General features: G+C 38.0%; 3 protein-coding genes across 3 annotated transcripts; all 3 read right to left on the bottom strand.

Annotated features, from left to right (window-relative positions):
* Window positions 1-554, bottom strand: LOC6561554. Its single transcript, XM_001988397.2, has 2 exons — window positions 494-554; window positions 1-439 (listed from the first exon to the last, which is right to left on the bottom strand). Exons 1-2 carry the CDS (start codon window positions 530-532, stop codon window positions 44-46), a joined length of 435 nt encoding a protein of 144 aa, XP_001988433.1. The 5' UTR covers window positions 533-554; the 3' UTR covers window positions 1-43.
* A 1,126-nt stretch (window positions 555-1,680) lies between these two features.
* Window positions 1,681-4,345, bottom strand: LOC6561553 (gustatory receptor 23a). The gene is made up of 3 exons (XM_001988396.2): window positions 3,473-4,345; window positions 1,860-2,018; window positions 1,681-1,791 (listed from the first exon to the last, which is right to left on the bottom strand). The coding sequence occupies exons 1-3, from the start codon at window positions 4,343-4,345 to the stop codon at window positions 1,681-1,683; spliced, it is 1,143 nt and encodes a 380-aa protein (XP_001988432.2).
* Window positions 4,346-9,442: 5,097 nt separating this feature from the next.
* On the bottom strand, window positions 9,443-11,046 carry LOC6562861. Its single transcript, XM_001988395.2, has one exon. The coding sequence runs from the start codon at window positions 10,913-10,915 to the stop codon at window positions 9,800-9,802; it is 1,116 nt and encodes a 371-aa protein (XP_001988431.1). The 5' UTR covers window positions 10,916-11,046; the 3' UTR covers window positions 9,443-9,799.
* Between the last annotated feature and the right edge of the window lie 8,576 nt (window positions 11,047-19,622).

Consider the following 19,622-nt stretch of genomic DNA (forward strand, 5'->3'; position numbering starts at 1 on the left):
CATTACAAAAAAATTGAAATCTTGAATATATTCTGCTCTTTTCTTATATATCTTTGCGATATCTTTTTGAGCTCTGAGCCTTGGCATGAGCTTTGGTCTGCGCCTTATTCTGGGCCTTTTCCTGTGCCTTGGCCTGCTCCTTGGCCTCGGTCTGGGCCTGAGCTTGAGCCTTAGCTTGGGCCCGTGCCTTGGCGTGCTGCTCTGCCTCGTACTTCTTTAGATTATGGCCATATGTATTGCATAGTCCTCTGTGCAACAGGCACTTTCTACAAATGATCTTTGTGTCTATCATCTCCATCTCTTTGGTCACTTCGTAGACGTCCCACAAGTGAGCCTTCTTGTAGGCCTCCAACATTTGAACATCACTCTCGGTTTGCATCTCGAAAGGTACGCTTACAGGTTGCGTCGTTGCAAAGATGTCCTTATTCATGTTATCTGGCTGTTAGAGAGCCACGTTTATTGGAGAAACCACAAGAAATACAAAATAACTTACTGGGCTGCAGTTCCACATTTCCTCAAAATTGGGATCCATGTTTGTATTTTTTGCTTAATGACAAAATCGATTGGCAAGCAGCATTTATCAATTTTGACATTAATTTCTCGGCTAAGAAACTTCGTCTGTTTGACAATGAAAACCTGAGAAAGTCGATAGTTTATTTGAAGTCAAATGATTTAGGGAACACGGGCTGATTTATTTTATTTAGTGGTTTGTTGGCCGATTATAAGCCGCAGTTTAATTTGATTTTGTGCCAAATCTCATGGTCTGCATGTAAAAGTAGTTTATTGCACTAGGAGCTCATAAATATTTATAAATCGAGTGTTTTAGTTTGTTATATGTTAATTAAGATGGGAAGTGTTGGCACAGTTACATTTCGAGCATCTGGCAATGTGGTAAATAATATTTACATGTCTCGGCATTTGCATAGCTAACGACAAAAACTATTCTCGGAGCTGATAAAACACACAGTCAGTAGCACAACCAGAGCATGTAGTTGTAGTAGTGGGTTCTCCAAGCAGCTTACAAATTAATGCGAACTCGCACGTGTTAATTCAAGGATGTGCTCCTGCTCCTGCTCCTGTCTTAGCTGCTGGCATCATTTTATCCTTTCTGTGGCTTGCACAAGGATTCGGCATGAATTTGCATATTAGAAAAAGTTGTTCGGCTTGTGAAATGCCAGCTTAATATGCGTGAAGTAGTTTTGACTGCTTAAGAATAACTAAACTGGAAGTAGTCTAAGTTCCATGTGGGCCAAAAAACCGTTTTGTGGGCGGCATAAGTAATTAAGGCACATGTGGCAACTATGATACCAGATGCCCCATCTGTTGGCATTGTTTACTGGCAGCTACGTAAACAAAAAGAGTTTTCCAACTTGTTGCGAACACACTGAAGTTTCATTTGTTAGTTATGTTTTTACAATTTGCTGAGAGCCAAGCAATGTCAATCAGTCTGCGCTGAAAGGGTTTGAGTATTTCTAATTATTGGCTCAATTTAGAAAATTAAAGTTTTCAAGTCGCTCAAAATACACCTAAAAATCTTCACATACCAATAATTTGGACAAAATAAAGCAGTTTTCATATTTGAGTTGGTTTTGTATGCTGACATTTTTAATTCAATTAGATTTGCATTGATTGAAATAAAGATGTGAAATAAACATAGACGAGCATTCTGTTAATCGTTTATTAGATCTCTTGAATCTGTGTATTCGCCGGCATGTCTGCAATCTGCGAGCTTTTCTCAGAAAACTTAAACTGTATAAGTATGACCAGGTAGGTGAGCACAGCGGCAAACATCTAAAAGACGACAAAATGTATAAAATTATTTGTTTGCTTACAATCAAGATTAGCTGTTTAACACTGACACTACTCAAGAGTTGCAAATTGAGGCTAAAAAAGTGCTTGGCATTCACCACAAAGCGTTGATGCAGAGCCTGCAGGAGAAATTCGCTGACCAAATCATTGTAGCGCTTGCTGCCCAGAGGTTTGACCAGCTTAGGAATCAGACAGCCAATCTGGCGACTCTGAAAACGAAAGAAGTTAAAATATTAGATAAGTAACTGTAAGATATGAACAGAAATATTGTGAGTGACCTGATCTTAATTGTAAAAATTATTATATTTAGGTAAATTAGCAAAATCAAATGTTGTCATGGAGATTTTAAAAATATTTTGCTTCATACAAATATATATTCATTAAAAATATTATTAAAAATTAAATAGTAGAATAAAATATGTCTCACATGATTAAAGGTTTGCTGGCAGTGCCAACAGATCGCAGAGACTAAGTTTAGAAGATTACTAAGATAAATCAAGCTATTCAAAAGAAGTGAATTAACTTTGTAGTTTGAAATCAGCCAATAGCAGCTAAACACAATGTCAATAAAGTATACAATAAAAATGACAAGCAAACTATTGCCATAAGACGAATTGAGATGCATAAGCATTTGATAGAGTTGGCTATAGCGCTGCTTAAGTTCAATGACTTGATTCACTTCCGGTGTCTGTCGAAGACGGCTGTATTGTCTGGCCAATAATTTGACACTATGCCGTAAACAGAGCAGCCGCTCATTGACCACCAACAGATCGTGGAGAAATGCAATCGACTTGAGCTGAATACCCCAAATGCTGGGATACATTAAAATGAAGAAAAGCGAATACCAATTTATTGGATTTATTATTTTTACGTAGACAAGTCCACTCTGGCTCAGAAGGAAAGGCACGAAGACAAGAGCTACACATAGAATCACACTTCGAATATTCTCCGCTGGCAAATGTTCGACATCCAAATGATGATTTAGTTGACGATGTGTTCGACGCTGTAGAAATGTGTCCAGCACAATGATGATATGTGCTAAGGCCAGCGTTGGGAGCAACATCAGTGAGAAAAAACAGTCCAGGTCACAGAGCGGTGACCGGCTTATCTGTCTTACAAGAAGTGGACAAAGCACTGCATACCAGCAGATCCAAAAGCAAAATGACACAGACTGCAAGCGATGCAGTCGTGAATTCCACCGAACCCCAAAGCAACACATTCCCAGATGGAATAACTCCCTCACAATAACCGAACCACTCAAGACCTGCATGACTACTAATAATTGGAACACACTATAGGTTAAGAGCGACCTAAAGTGCCAAGTCAGTAAAGCACTTTATATCAAACAATATGTCACTGCCATAATTATTAAATTGCTGAACGAAATTTTCTTTTGCTTTCAGCTCTTATCGTGTGAAGACAAATTTAGATACAAACTGAGATTATACATTGAATGAAGCAAAATTAAAAGATCCTAACTTGGGGACTTCAGCTAAGGGATATCCTGGGCATGCCAAAATTACCCTACAGTACAACTCATAATAACAGCAACGCCTGCACCACTAACAAAGAAGTTATTGTTCAAGCTCAAATTTGCTAATAATTCTATTTCTTTAACAAAATGTGTTATAGCTATATTTTGTAAAGAGAGTTGTCTACTCACATTTTTGTCACTCGCATCGCCGTACCAGAAGAGTGCTATGATAAGTGTGCCCATGGCAAGGCATGTAGTGCCATTGTAGACAACCATATAGATACGCTGCTCTGCATATACCTCTGTGATGGTCCAGTACGCATTGGCGACGAACTCCAAGCCGCAAGTCAACTGCAGCCCTAGTATGCCCCAGCCGTAGCAATCGTTGAATGCCTCGTAGCTCTCGTAGATGCGATCGTAGCTCATGCACAGTGTTTCCAACTGTTTCCAGTCCTCAACTGCATAGGGTTGCCAGATATCATTGCCGGCAGCCAACCCCAGCAGTGAGTGACGTAATTGCAGAGTACGTTGATTCAACTCAATGAGTTGGCCGAGTAGTTGGATGTAGCGAGTGCGCAACAGCCACATTTGTGCCATTGATTTATAATGCACTGGAGAGGTTTGAGAATGGGCATTCACCAAAGATTTGAATATCTCACAGGCGAGCTGTGTGCCCAGCAGCAGGAGGAGATGCACTGAACGACGACAACTGCGAGACATTCCAAGACGCTGCATCTGTAGTTTCAATTGAAATCTCAAATTCTCCAGGCGTTCGTGTGTGTGATGTTTCCACATGCTCTCTACTTGGATGAGCAAACTCAGCAGTGCGTTCCCTATAAAGACAGCCGTACCGGTAGCAAAACCAATGCTCAGTTTAGATTCCATCCATAGGTAACCGCAACCGATCCAGATATTAACCAGAAAATAGCACAACCAAATGCAACGTATAAGCAAAGAGAGCAGCAACAACAATAGCTCGGATACCGGCGGTAGGGGCAGTAAGCCCATCGTCCAGTAAATGCCCAACAGGCAGCGATTGGTAAGGCTCTCCACAAAATTCATGGCGCTCCTTAAGAACACTGAATCGACACTGTGCCAATCAAGCTGAGAGCAGTAAATGGATTTTAATAAGGCGATACATCATTTAAGCAATAGTGCTTTATGACAGGCTAAATGCCACTGTCAATAATATTTTGAATCAATTAAATTGTAGTATAATTGAACTAGACGAACATAGACACATATAGAGACAGAGAGAAAGTTATAGAGAGTGAGAGAAAGTTATAGAGAGTGAGAGAAAGATGGAATCTTAATACCACAATAATAATTTGCTCACTCACATATGTCGCCAATTTATTACTGACTTCATTGGAAATAATATCTTTTTAATGTTTATATACTGAGAAATCAGCATATCAATACATAAAAACATAGCAATTAATTAATATTAAAAGTTACATACAAGATGAGCAAAATTATTATTAGTTACAAAGTTTTTATAAACATGGTTAATACAATCACTTATCTTAATTTGCAAGAAAGATGTACCTTGCCATTCAAGAATGCTAAGCATAAATACACCCATATATTGTTCTCAATTCATTCACTAAAGCTATACACTTGAGAAATTGTCAGGTTAGGAACTTGAGTAAGTACTTCACACCAACTACTTTATTTGGTATTTTGTACTTGCACTACAGTTTTGCTTCCACGGAATGTGCCCCTGGCTAATTTCTGCTTAACATGCACCAAATACGTAGGACTGAACTTATCGAAGACGTAAGGGGTAAATAGTACCAAATTTATCCATTTCAAGTTGCGGAGATAGGCAAACTTCGTTGCCCGAGGCACTTTTTGTCGAAATTTCTTAGCAATCCACTGAGTAAGAACCACTGAAATACGATGCGATGTGATGCGATGTGCCTCTGATGTGGTGGCAATCGAGCTGCGGAATCCGATTAAAAAGTTGAATCGTCAAAGTTGGATTTAGCTCTTCCACTCACTCTAATATTTATCTGTCTCACTCTCGCACTCTCTCTATGGAGAAGCGTTGTGGGCGCAGTTCAAATGGCTGCCGGTTTATGAATTATGTATTCTAGCCAAAGGGGGACTTTGCGTTCAAAGCTAAAAAGTATTCACTTTTTTCTCCACTTGGAAGGCAAGCAACTAAAAAGGGTTGTGGTTGCTTTGAAGATTAGGTCGAGCGGTTGGATGGTGGCATCCCTGCTTTGGCTCACACCCAAGACACCCTCTGCATTTATAAGTGCGCTGAAAATGCATAATTCGCACATACTTAATAAGAATTGAGAATAAGTCTTTATTCACAGCTTTGGAAATTAGGACAATGCAGCTAGAAGATACTCTCCTTATTTAAAATAATAGAGTTACATTTGAGAGATTGCCGTTAATCTCAATCATATATTTTTCAAACCGTATCTTATCCTCTTTCCTATAATATATAAAACGAGTGCACAAGTTCTGTCAGTAATATTTTCGATGTAACCTGCAATTGTCTGCAAAAATATGTCCTTTTCTGATAATACTGAAGCTTATGAAGCATTTATCATTCCATTAAGATTTCCATACTACATACATAAATGCTTAATATGCTTATGGCCACAAAAATTGCAGCAGTTCCACAAAGAGACGTATAAAAAGTAGAAGAGATTGACAATTGCATCGTTGCGGAAGGTTGTTGGTTAACCGCAAAGATTTTACCTTACATACGCTCGTAAAGGTGTCACAAATTGAGTAATGCAATTTTAATAATAACAACAATTTCATATGGCAACTATCTCGTTGAGGGGTTTCGGTCAGTTGCCCAGTTGTTGAGCAAATATTCGAGTATCTTCTTTTGTCTGCTCTCTCTCGTTACTCTACTGTCCAACTGGACCACAAAGAGAGTTTTGCATATTTAACAAGCGGAATTTAAATGAAAATTAATGCCAGTTGCTTCAGTTGGCAGCGGAAATGTTGTAGCAAAAATGATACTGAAAGCACTCAATTGTGATAAAGCTGAGTGTGCCGAACTGGGAAATACCTTGACCCCAGTTCAGAAATGCAAATGACATTAAAATTTTGTAATACACAAATTAAATTACAGCAAAAATAAGAAAATACAACTGAGCGAAATTTTAATCTGAAAATAACTTGTTCACTCAATTCCAGCCAACCTCAAGGAATGGATTTGGGATAATCGATTTTTGCGATAAAAGTGCTAAGCTCCAAACACTCTTTTGGTCACGTGCATTTATTTCTACAACTTTGTTATACACTATACAAATAGAGTAGGAATACTGAAAGCGAATACTGTCTTTTGTTTGTATTTTATTTTAACTGTAGCATAACTGACCTGCAATTGCATATAATAATTATCTGTGTGCATAAATGCAATCATTATTTTAACCAATTTGAAGCAATTCGAAATTTTATCGTAAATTGATATTAACAGCAATTTTGCTCTGCTTATTGGCACTTGTGAACCTAAAAGAATGCGATAATTTAACGAACAATGCTGGGCAAAACTGTGATTTTGTTGCTTCTATGGATAATTCATGGCAGTTTGTCGGTCATTTTTATGTGGCGAAATGTCGATATAATGCGTATTCCTTACGACTAGTGACAAGGGAAGCGAAAATACATAAATCTAAAATTCCAAGTATTTGAGCACCAATAAATTTTCATTTTGATAAACCCTTAAGCCTTTTCATGGCCAAGCAAACTTTTGTGATTTATGAAGTTTTCAGCTACTTCGCAGCACTTTTGGCAATAAAACACAACCCACATTCGACATGAGAAACACAACTTTGTGTTTATGTATTTACATTTTAAAGACTTCAGCAGAACACAAAACAACAAAAAAAAGAGGACACAACAATAATCCTCGTGAGGAAAAAAAATGTTTTTTTTTGTCCGATTGTATTTCATAAACCAAATGCTATAAAAATGACAATTTCAATAAACAAACTCAAGTGTAAAAGAGTATTGTATTTGTGTGACAAAAAAAAAAATAACAAAAATAATAAAAATGAGCATAAAAAAATGTTGTGATAGAACTTTTTCAACTGTTAATACAGTTTGCATAAATTTCATTGATTTAAATTACAATATTACAATATGGTAGATGGATATCAAATTTGAGTCGTTTGTAATTTGCGCACAGCTTGCGCTGTTGTAGCCGAATATCCATAAGCAAAATGAGACATGGCTCCTTCTAATATTGTTGATTTTCGTATGCAAGCCAAAGGAAGAGGGATGAAGGATGAACGATGGCGGACACATGACATGGGGATGACACCAACTGCGTCAGCTGGCGATCAAAGTCAAATTAAATTGAAACAACTTTTTGGCGTTTTTGGCCATGGTCACAGCCCTTCGCCTGTCTTCACAGAGCAATAAATATGTGTACATCATCTACATACATGTATATATCTCACACACATTATGCACATATCAAGCAGCAGGAGCAGCAGCAGCAGCAGTTAACATGAAGAACATGTTCCTTTCATATTACGCACTTGCTGCCAAGTATCGTTCATTCATCTGAAACGTGACACCACATGCCAAATGTTCATGTTGTTAGTTCATCTGAGAATTGTGCAAACAATAAATTGAACTAATTCATTCATTCTCCCTCTCTATCTCTCTCTCTCTAAGTATCTGTTGTTTCTCTATTTTTCTCTATTCAAACTATGCTTTGCTCGTAAAGTAACTTTATATTGCACACTGAATTATTTACTTTTCAACGAATAACATTCCAGTAAATATTTCAGTTGTGGTAACGACTGTTGGAATATTAAGCACGGTTGTCATTTTTCTAGTAACATCTGCATTTTAATTACTAAATATACAAATGTCAGCTTGCAGTTTAAGCAACACGAGACAAGATAAGAGCACATCCTTTTAAATTGGGATTAGATAAATACTAAGCAAAATAGACTATGAATATTGATAGAAAGATTATACACATGGTTTTTATTTTGGCCAATATGCTGACAAGTTTCGCTAGTCATTTAGTTTTATTTTATTCAATAACATTTATCTATGCAATGTAAATACTTGTTTTTATTTTAAGTAATGTATCCATTCGCATTGAATGGCATTCCATTATGTTATTATTTAAATTAAAGCATGTCGCATTCTCTTATATCTTATTTCTTGTTTTAATTTGTCTATTTTAACATTACGAAGGCCATTTAAAACAGAAACAACATATGGGGCATGCTCCAATGCATTGTTTGGCCTCTGTGTAAAATTGCTGTCAGGGAATTATATATAATTTTTTTTTACTCGTATGTTTGAATGTGTGGCCATAATATCGTACGTGTTCAGCAACGCTTAACCGATATGCTAGAGTAATTTTATTTTTTGCAATTTCTATTTGAACGCCTGGCGCCAAATGATGCGGCTAAAATGGGCGTCGACGGTTGTTGGACTGTTTTGTTGGTTGTTGGCAACTTGCCAACATTTAATGACCAAAACTAATAACAAAACGCAAAGCATTACATGCAACTGCTGAACATTTTCAAATTGAAACTTATCTTCAATTTACGTTGGCGGATTTTATAGATTTTGCGTACTGCCCGCATAATAAATGTATTTGCTAATCAGCGGTGCAATATTGATATATTTATTTATTATGCTGATAATCATTTACTGATTAATTCGCCAGGATTACATATTGTAATATTACCTGTTCGTTTGCTCGACAAAATGTAAAATAATAATTTGTTCCACATATTTGAGGATATTTATTGAATAAACTGCGATTGGTAAATGAATGATAGGCCGTTATACAGCTATTTTCATAGAATGATTCCATTTTTTTGGAAGGAGGAATCAGTAGAATCTATTATATGTGTTGTCCCAATAATATTATAATTATTTATTATGACGATAAATTTATGAGTGAGTTTTAATGCTCTAATTACTAACCCAAACCAGTTCACGGTAATATGCATTTTAAAATTTAATTTATATTTATATTAAATGTATCTCAGTTATTTTCAAACGGTAGTTGCTTTTAGCACATTTAAAATGTATTTGGTGCAAGTTTTGTAGCCGCATAATGTGACAGTTTCTTCAACTCGTTTGGTGTTGCGCAGAATGTTGCGTTATTTATGTATGCGCCTGTTGCAGCTACAGTTGGTGCAACTTTCGTTTTGCGATTTGTACGTTGTTTTCTTCTTCTTTTTTTTATTATCATTTGTCGGAATATGGTGTGGGTGTTTGGTAACTTTAGTGTGGCTTTTAAGTTGTGTATAGCCCTATTTGTAGTTAGTTGCAAGACCAACGAAGACCAACTGTAGCAGCAGCTGGATGGTAAATAAATCACGTATTTAAACAAGTTGCCAAGTGGGCCCCAAAACTTCAGAGTGTAAACATTGCACGTACTACACAAGTTTGGTTTATGACAAATGTTCACAGCATTTTCAGATACAGAACAACAACAGCAGCAACAACATCGCATAATAATGAACAACAGGATAGACGAGGTTTCGAGATGCAGACTGTGACTCAAGAATAGAGTAGAAGACCCCCCTTATCATCCTCGAGCTTGCGTTCCCAGAGCACCTTGAACGAGATGTCCCCACGAAGAGAGCCGTTCTTCTCAGTGGGCGTTAGATAACCGTTCCTGAACTGCGCCAAGATCGGCAGTATCCCGACAATAGCCGCTCTAGTTTCGCTGTGCTGGGTGGAGTGCAATACCAGCACGTAACCGTTGGGGAATATCGCAAATCTGATTGCAGTACCATCGATCTTGTACGTAATAAATGGTCGCATCTCTCGATTCCCGATCACATGATCGCTATGCATTTCGCTCAACATTTCCAGATCGATCTTGAAGGGCAGACAGAAGGAGGCGTGCACAATATTCTTACTGAAGTTCGTGATGTCTGTATTGTAGTTCAGGTTTTCAACCATGTGGATGACCTTCAGCAGAGCCATGCGAGCCGCGCTGGCTGTCAGCGCCGAAGATGTTATTTTACCACCCGCATATAGCTTCAACTCAGCACTGGGATTACGCAGACGCACGAACAATGCCGGATGATGGGTGGGCTCATAGAGGACGTCATCCATGAGAATTGCCAGTTCGTGGAGTCGAAAACGGCAATTGACATCGACGACGCAGGTGAAGGGTCTATAAAGTAGCTGCAGATGTTTCTCAATCTCGACCAAGCTTTCGATATTATCATAAATATTATCGTAATCGATTTCAAAGTCTGGTATTATTGGAGTTTCTTCAACATTAGACTGTCCAGAGCGGCGATTATTTTCGTGGTCATATTCAATCTTTTCCAGCTCGATTTGATCATTTATTGCAAGTATCTGTGATAGGTTCTTCAGTTTAATTACATCCATATCGGCATTATATGCAGCACTTTCAATTGCATCTTCAGTCAAGTCGTTTTTAACAAAATCTCCAATCACATCCGCCTCATCTTTAGCATCATCCACCCCAAAGTCCCAGACCAAGTCATAATACTCTGATTCCACTTGCTTGGCATTACCAAATTTATAGATTGGTTCATTTTCTTCATCCCAAGGACTCGAATTACTGGTAAGATCTTTTATCTTTTCATCCGGAATTGTTTCTATTATAAGATTCAGCTCCTGGAGCAACTCTTGCATAATAAACTCCCCAATTGTTGTAAGCTCATTTTTATTTTCAATATTATTCGAAACATTAATAGTTGGCACTTTTTCTCTCTTCTTGTGTTCATTTATGTCCTCAGTACTATTTTCTAAACTATTTGTCGTTGCTTCCTCTCTTACCTTCCTGCTTCCTCTCTTTTCATCATTGTAGTCAGTACCTTTGCTAAAGCGTTATTAATATAATATATTTCTAAGCTTTCAATTCAATTGCTTACCCTTCTTTATTAATATCCATCCTCAATGAATTCAACTAAGATACTTTATAGGTGGGGATAATTTGTGTCTGCCTTCAAAAGTTGTGGGTTAAATTGAATATATAATTTAATAAAAGGCACAAAATCTTAAATATGTAAATAGTTTGATATCTGAAAGTAAAATCAACGTATATTAAGTCTGACGATGTTTAACATCACCCAATCTAGTTGGGATGAACTCTTTTAAGTCACTCCTATCCGAATCAGTTGCCTTGACAATTTTGAAAGGATAAATATATATATTGCGCATGAAATTTACAAAGAAAACATCTTTTGAGTGATTGAGAAACGAATCAACCGCACTGCAAATTTGATGAAATAGATAGTGTTTAGATGTGTTTAAATTTTTTAGTAACATTAAAATATGAATATTGAATATAACAAAAAGATAAAATAAATTATTTATTTCTCTTAAATTTGTATCTGAATGTCTGAATTGTTTGATATGCATATAACCATTAACCTCAGATGGTATTTTAACAACAGTATTGTATGTGCCTGACAAACTACAGCAAATTACGAATGAGGGGGGAAAAAATCGAATGGTTTCGCTTCATTTCTCTCATGTCCTTTTATGTCCTTGTCATGTTCAAATTTACACACTGTTGACCATATTTTATGTCCATTCTGATTATGAAGTTTACAGTGCTGTCAAAAAGAGTTCAGCGACATTTTAGTAAATATTGAAATTTAATCAAGTAAAGTGCAAAACACACACATACACACACACATACACAAACACACACACACACAGTGAACAGAGGCCGGCAATGAACAACAACATTGAACACATTCACCCCTCAGACACCTGTCATCGTCGCTGGCACTGGCTTCCTGCTGGCTAGCATCCAAGCTTTATAAGGGACACACAATGCCACATGAGTGTGTGTGTGTATGTGTGAATATGTGTATGTTTGGCAAAGTCAACAATCAATTGAATCGATTTCATTTTACAAATTGCGTTGAATTTTGTGGTGCTGCCAGCTGCAATTGACGGCGAAGCCAGTAGCAACAATAACGAGCTAACCTCAGTCCTTGCACATCACAGCTGGAAGGGGTGAGAAAGGGACAAAGGGGAAGGAGAGGTGATGGAGAGATAAATGTCTCCATTATAGCAGACTGATTTTGATGGTCAACTGCAACTACACGCAACAGCTCCTAATTGGAAGTTCACGTTGAACAGCAACGAACCGCAGAGAGAAAGGCAAACTGGCTGTGGATGGATATCGATTGGATTTCTTGTAAGCAATTGAAAGATAGATCATACCAATACTCCAAGTAACTACTGAGCCACAAAAGCAAATCAAAATGAAGGAAGGAGAAAGCAGGACTACAAAAATACAATACATTTATCATTTTTAAAGGATTTACTATTTTTACAAGCAAATCAGTATCATTTTTTGACTCAATCCAAAAAATATGTATGTAAATAAAAAACTATTTATTATCATCAAATTATTCTTATTATTGTTCACATTATTATATTTTTTCTTTTTTTTCACTGTTTTAACTTTACCTAAAATCGATTACAATTTGTTGACAAGGGTTAAGAAAAACTAAAGAAAAAATATTTACAATTCATATTAAAATTCTGCCCTAAAAGATCCACTTGGTTACGGTTTCAAAATTATGAATTTGATAATGGTTTTCTCCTCAATATTATGTTCGGAAACGCGATGAGTTTAATTGGGTTTTTGTAAAATATTCAGTTGCTAATCAAATTTATATAAAAGTTGTACAACTAAATCCCATTTGTCAGTGCTGAAAATGCAATTTAGAATGAGGGTCCGTAATGGCCCTGCTTAAATCGATTATAGACCATTATAAGCGACACCCAACACAGTCGGCAATTAATAGATTTTTTCGTGGTTGGACTGCAGCGGTAATTTTGTGTAGGCGGTAATTAAAAACTGTGGCGCCAGCTGTGACCCACCATGGCCATGGCCCATGGGTAAATCCCATGGTCTACTAGCTGCGCTTGTGTTGTGTGGGCGGTGGGCTTTGGTGGTTAGTTGCCCACTCATTTTAATTCAAATTGAAGTGGCGTTTTTGTGTTGTGCGAGTAATTAGAGCCCAAAGTCGAATCGAAGCTCGCTGCCAACTCAAATGGCATTTGGTCAGCCCCCCTGGTTTTAGTTTCCTAATCCCATTCCCAATTCACCCAATGGGTGACTCTCCCTCTCTCTCTCTCTGTCTCCGTCTGGTGCCTTGTGGACTGGTGGGTGTGATGAACAATTGGAGATAAGTGCAGGCAGGCATGAAATATGGCAAATAAAGCGGCGCCCTTTGCCTCGACAAGCACTCGCATATAAAATGTCGCCATCACGCAATGTTTTCATTTACCTAATCGCCATTAGACAGAGCGAGGAATAGAGGCGGGTGGGAAAGGGAGAGGGTATGAGCATTTCGTGGAATTACTCTGATGTTAGTGGGCTGGCTCTGTGGCTGATTTCCATTGGGGGCTTCAGAGTCATGTAATCGTTTTGTGTTGCGACTTTTGCTTTTATAATTTGTTGGAATATTTGATGTACATTCACCGAGCATTAAAGTTGCAAGCGTTACAACAATTATGCCCAACTCCAGAGAAATAGTTAGTTCAGTGTGATTTCGATTGTATTCAATCAATGTAATTTACTATACTCATCGATAAGCGATTTATTTCCGCTCAAGACTTACATTTTTCTTGGCAATACAATAAAAATCGTAATCAGTGGAACTATTAACCTGTATAAAAATCCTTTACTTACTAATTAAATATTTCTTTATATGTTTTAATTAATTTGGCTTTTCCGTATTCACCCAATACAATTAATATAGCTTTCTAGTGCTTCTAAAGAGCAGACGCTTTTTCCGGTTATAGATTTGTGTTTTGCAATTAAAAAGGTATTTTTTTGCAGTTCACGTTGTGGGCATTATAAAAGTTTAGTCGTTTTGGAAAATTATCCTTCGACTTGTGGTTGGGAGAAGGTAAAAACTCAATCCAATTGACACATTAATAAATGTTGTAAAATGCCACTGACAGTTTTTGGCTACAAAATAGAGTGTTAAGTGCATTAGAAAGTTTCTCTCTATATATTTTATAGCTTTTGTTTTATTTTTGTCTTCTCCTCTATCAAATTGTGCAGTTCCACGCATGGTCAGCACGAAGTATCTCAGCTACAGATGCAGCTGCAGCTGGTGCTGTTGTTGCTGCAGGGTAAAAACCATTCGCCCACAACTTAAATTGAGTGCTCGTCTCTTGCCCTCTTGCCTTGTCTGTGGCAACTTTGCAACTTGCTGTCTTCGAATCGGACATAGTCGATCGTCCATAGCCCATCGCCCGCATCCACATTCACATCCGTCCGCATCCGGTGGACTCGTAATAGCAATTGCTGTCGTCATCGGCGCTGTTGCTGAAGGTGTTCATGCGTGCCAAGGAATCAATAGAAAAAGTTTGAAATTAAAAAATTGGAAAGAAAACAAATAGTGGGGCGTACAAAAAATAAACAAACAAACCAAAACAAAACTACGAACTAAAGCATCGGACCACCCAACAAAATTGTTGGCTTTGGCCGGTCCCCAATGGCAAACAAATCCTCTGACTCTCTGACAAATGCTGAAAAGTTCAACTGCAACTTTTTTTTATTCCAACTCACATTCGCACACACATGACACGCAATCCAGAAGGAGTTCGAGTACATAGAATATTCCGTGTACACATATTTATTTGCTTCTGCGAATGGAAGAACTTAAAATATTGCAACATGTGATGTGAAAAAAGAATTGACCAAAATAAAGAGTTAATGTTTATTACTTATTTGTTAGAATTCCCAAATGAACAATTTAACAATCTTGATAGATGTTCGCCAATTAACAGAGTCACATTACTGCCTCTGACTTCTGTCAACTTGCAACATCATTTCCATTGGCTTAGTCAAAAATCAAGTTGCATATTGTAGTAATGCAAATTAAACACGATTATTTATTGATAGATGCTCTCGAATACGACATTCTATTCACGCCCCGAGGGTCTGGTCATTGTTGATGTCCCATCTGTCTCCGGTTGATGTGACTCTGTGGAATCTGCGTACTATCATAAATTATGCCTTCGTTTGGTATTTAAAGCTGGCATTGTTTCAAGCCGGTTTGATTGGGTTACACACACCATGCCCCATACACATTCCTCCTGCCACCAGACGGCAGCAGCGTAAATGCAACTTGATTTATGCTCAGCAAAATGCAACGAAATAAAATTTGTTACAATGGGGAAACATCGATGAGATCAAAGTGAGTGATTTATAGGCTGTTTATCGGCTCTGGCCGGTTGCAACATGATGTAATTTTCAACTTCACATTTACATGACAGTTTTAAGTGCAGTTCGACATTTTACGCGAATTAAATTTGTCTGTCAATACATGTCTTTAAAAAGGATATTATTTATTACAAATTTAACGAACGGAAATACAAATTTCAATCACCTTACAGAGTTAGTTTTAGTACAAATTCTTGAACTTTATTTAAAAATAGTTACAATATACAATATATATAAATATAAAATATATATAAAAATATATATGTATATATATATTATAATTTGAGTAAATTGATTGAGTTTGTACTTGATCCAGCTTATAATAGGGTATGTCAACAACGGTATTTCTTAGACTTTTTTTATTGACAACAGCATATGCCATGCAGTTTAACACATGTCCTGACTATTGAGCTGACTACTCACTAAGGCAGAGAATCTAGGATGAAATCATCTTTTATTCATGATGAAATGCATCTTTCAATGTTTGAAAGTCGAAATCTGTTTTACATGTTTCCAAACGATATTGCAACTCTTTTCCAAAATATTATTGCAAACTGTTAATAAGTAAAACAGTTATACTTGAATCAGTATGAATTATTTCGAGGTCTTCGCTTAGACTCTATATTCTTTGCACTCCTCTCAAAATGTCTCTGCGCTCAATTTTCAGTTTACAGCGCACACCTTTCAAAATGTGCAAATTTAGAACTTGGTGACGCGTTGCTTAAAGTTGCGACACAATGTAAGACATCCGAGCGAACGTTAGCGTTGCCGTTAAAATGTACCGTTAATTTCCCAGAGGCATTCCCATTGCATATCTAAAACATGCGCCAACTGCCAACAGGGACCGCAGGATGGTACACTGTAAAGAAAAACTGCGTAGGTGTGAAAATAAAAGGTGTTCCATTTAATGCCTTAATGCTTAACTTGAGGACGTGACAGGCGAATGGAAGGGTAAACAACACTGCTTGACTTAAATTTATCCAAGTGGTAAGGGGACTCAGCGTAAAATTGGATCAGTTTTGATTCCCGTATAATCTACATACACAAAGAGTATAATGCTCTTGATATGGTGTTACCTGCTAGAAAGTATCTACTATATTATAACTTTCTGTAAGATTTCTTATGTGCATTTTACCGCATGGCCTTCAAATGGAAAATCGGGTTACTAATTATAAGTGGCAGACAATTGCGGCTGTCATGAATGAATGTCAAGAATTTGTTTGAGGTTGCCGAAGGGAAGAAAGGAGGGAGGAAAAGAAGCATTATACCGCTCTCATGAACAGATGCACTCACAGGCATGAGGATGTGCTCGGGAATGCATTGCACAAGTCGCAAGCACTGGCTGAAGAGGACGCTCACTCGACTTGAGGGCTGTACAGAGCTGATCAATGCAATGCGCTAGGCGCACATAATTCATAAATTGCGCATACGTCATGGAAGACGGCTGTGAAGAGTTTGTTAACGCAATAGATTTGCAGTCTCTATAGCTTAATGGGCAGAAATAGCTACTACAGACGGCTCTCGAAAACTGTTGCCAGATAAAAATACATAATTAAAGAGGCTAGCAGCGCAAAGGAGTAGCGAAAACATTATGGACATACTTGTGGAGAAAGAATTTTATAGCTGCTACTTAAAGGAGAGGGAGGCGGTGGATGAAACGGACAAATAGGAGGAGTAGGGCAACGAATCGCATAAATTCGCATTCACCGCATCATAATGTCCGCAAATCCTGGCTCAGGTCCCTTGCAATATTAATAAGCACTCGAAAATGAAAAGGAGTCAAGTCAAGGCGAGTATTCTGGCCAGGTCTTTAAGGAATTTTAATGGGCTTTGGTCAGGTCAAAGTGGCAACGCAGAGGGAGGACGCACAGGCAGGCAGGTAAGCATTCAGGCGGACATTTGCCGCAGTTTACCTTTTGCATATTTTATGCCTGAATTTTAATGAAAATTAAATCGAAATGTGCGACACCTGAGTTATACACAGAGCGCACTTGACATTTATACTTAATCCTTTTTGGCTAACAGCTGTAGCTTGCCACCCACACTCAACTCGGTTCAAGTAAGTGGGTGGGGGGGCGTGGCTGTGTGTAAGTCAAGCGCACTACAAATGGCAAATGGCCACGAGCAGCAAATAATAAAACATGGCCCACTGATTGATGACTTTGACTTTTGGCCATAATTTATCATAGATATCAGGCAGCTCGCACTTATTTTTGCTGCTGTTTGGCTTTTGTCAATGGCAGCGAACGAAAAAAAAAACAGCAGCCCCAGCGGCAACAGATGACGCTCATTCCGTTGAAAAATGCGCACAAAAGTGTCATAAAAGCCGAGCCGAGTCGAACCGTGCACAACAACAATGAACAACAAGCCGAAAGCGGGTCTCATCCGGGAGGAGTAACGTCGAGGCCGAAAACTAATTGCAACAAATAATAAAAACTAATAGGCTGTCGAAAAAGGAGGCCGGCGGGCGAGCGGAAAACAGCCAGTGCTATCAGTCGTAGAATACACTCTCCTCCGCACCCAAGCAACATCCGCTCACCCCCACCCCCTGCGTCCCCAAGCTCACTCGACATTTGCCAGTGAAAAATGACAACGAAAATGGCCATGGCGAAAAAAAAAAACTGCAAGCAATGGCAAAGGCAAAGATCATCATCATGAATCATCATCAGAGCAGTCATATGACACAAACACACACACTCACACAAACACATACACATACAAGCACACACATACACAAGCACAAGCAGAAGCACAAACACATAAACATACATAAGCAGATGAAAAACAGTTAGACAGTTCGCAGTGTCTTCCACTTCAACTTATCCATGTGCAAGTTAATGTCCTGTCAAGAAGTCGCTGCCTCCAAAGTTGTGTCCTTAAACGTCACAAATTGCTTGCTGCGTACACCGGAATGGGAAATGAGGAAGTGGCAATGGGGAATGGGGAATGGGGTGTATGAGTGTGTGTGCTTGTGCGTGTAGTGGTTAGGAGCACTAACAAGCGCTTTATCTAAGCGCTTAGTTTAGAAAGAAACCAAAAGTTTTTTTTGAGTTGCACACAGGCATTTTTCATAAGGTGAGAGAAACTCATTAATTAAACCAAAGTAACGCAACTTTAAACACTTTGTGAGCAGTTCCAGCGTATGTCTCATTCTGTGAATAAATCAACTCAGGTTACTTATGCATGTTTCAATTACACTAACAACTCGTATGATTAGTTTCTGGAGATCTGGGCTAGGTTCAAATAGTTCCGTCAATAGAAGTGAAATGGTGATATAAGATCTACAAGGTATGATTATTTATTTAAGCTTTAACTTCAATAAATCTTTTTATGCTAGTGATTAAAGCAAAACAGTTTACCTTTAGTTTCAATACTTGCATGTATAGCATTTGTATCGATATGTTTATTTAAATGATGTTTTTAAGAGTGAATTTGCATACCTTTCTCAATTGAATGGCAGTTAAACTATTTTCAACTTTCAGCAGAAATGATGATAAGTTTCATTCCTAAACACAGCTCGGTTTCAGCCAGTTGGGAACTTTTCAATCAATTGCATTCTATTGGTATATGTTGTATTTTAACTGTCACATTTGTATTTCTATTTCTATTCAACTTTTGCCACACTAGGATTCTATTTTTTTCTTCAATCCTTGTTTGTCTATTTTTGCTAGTCTTTTATTTCTCAGTTTTATACACAGATCTCGCCGAGTGACACTTTGGCATGTGCGGCCAATTAGTGATGGCAACGACGGCTGCAAACAAATAAAAATCGCTGACGGCCAATTCACGGCAACCACTTCATGGTTGATGCCAGTAACAACAACGGCAACAATATCACATGCAGACTTTGCTGCCACTGCATTTTGTTGCAAGCAATGCACATTTTTATGAGTTTTACCCGCCTGTCTGCCAGCATGACTGACTGACTGTGTCTGTGTTTGAATGGGGAAATAGAGACATGTTGGCTTTTCTGTTTCCGATTTGCAATAGTTACCATGCGCCACAACATACATACATATCCACGTCTATGTGTGTGTTTGTCAGCGTTTGTCTATGTGCAACTTTAGCCATTGTTGCAGAAACATATCCACATACTGGGAGTCAGGCAGGCAGGCCACATATGCTAATACATGAACG

This window comes from Drosophila grimshawi, unplaced genomic scaffold, assembly GCF_018153295.1.
Source record: "Drosophila grimshawi isolate 15287-2541.00 unplaced genomic scaffold, ASM1815329v1 contig_1377, whole genome shotgun sequence".
Taxonomy (NCBI): domain Eukaryota; kingdom Metazoa; phylum Arthropoda; class Insecta; order Diptera; family Drosophilidae; genus Drosophila; species Drosophila grimshawi.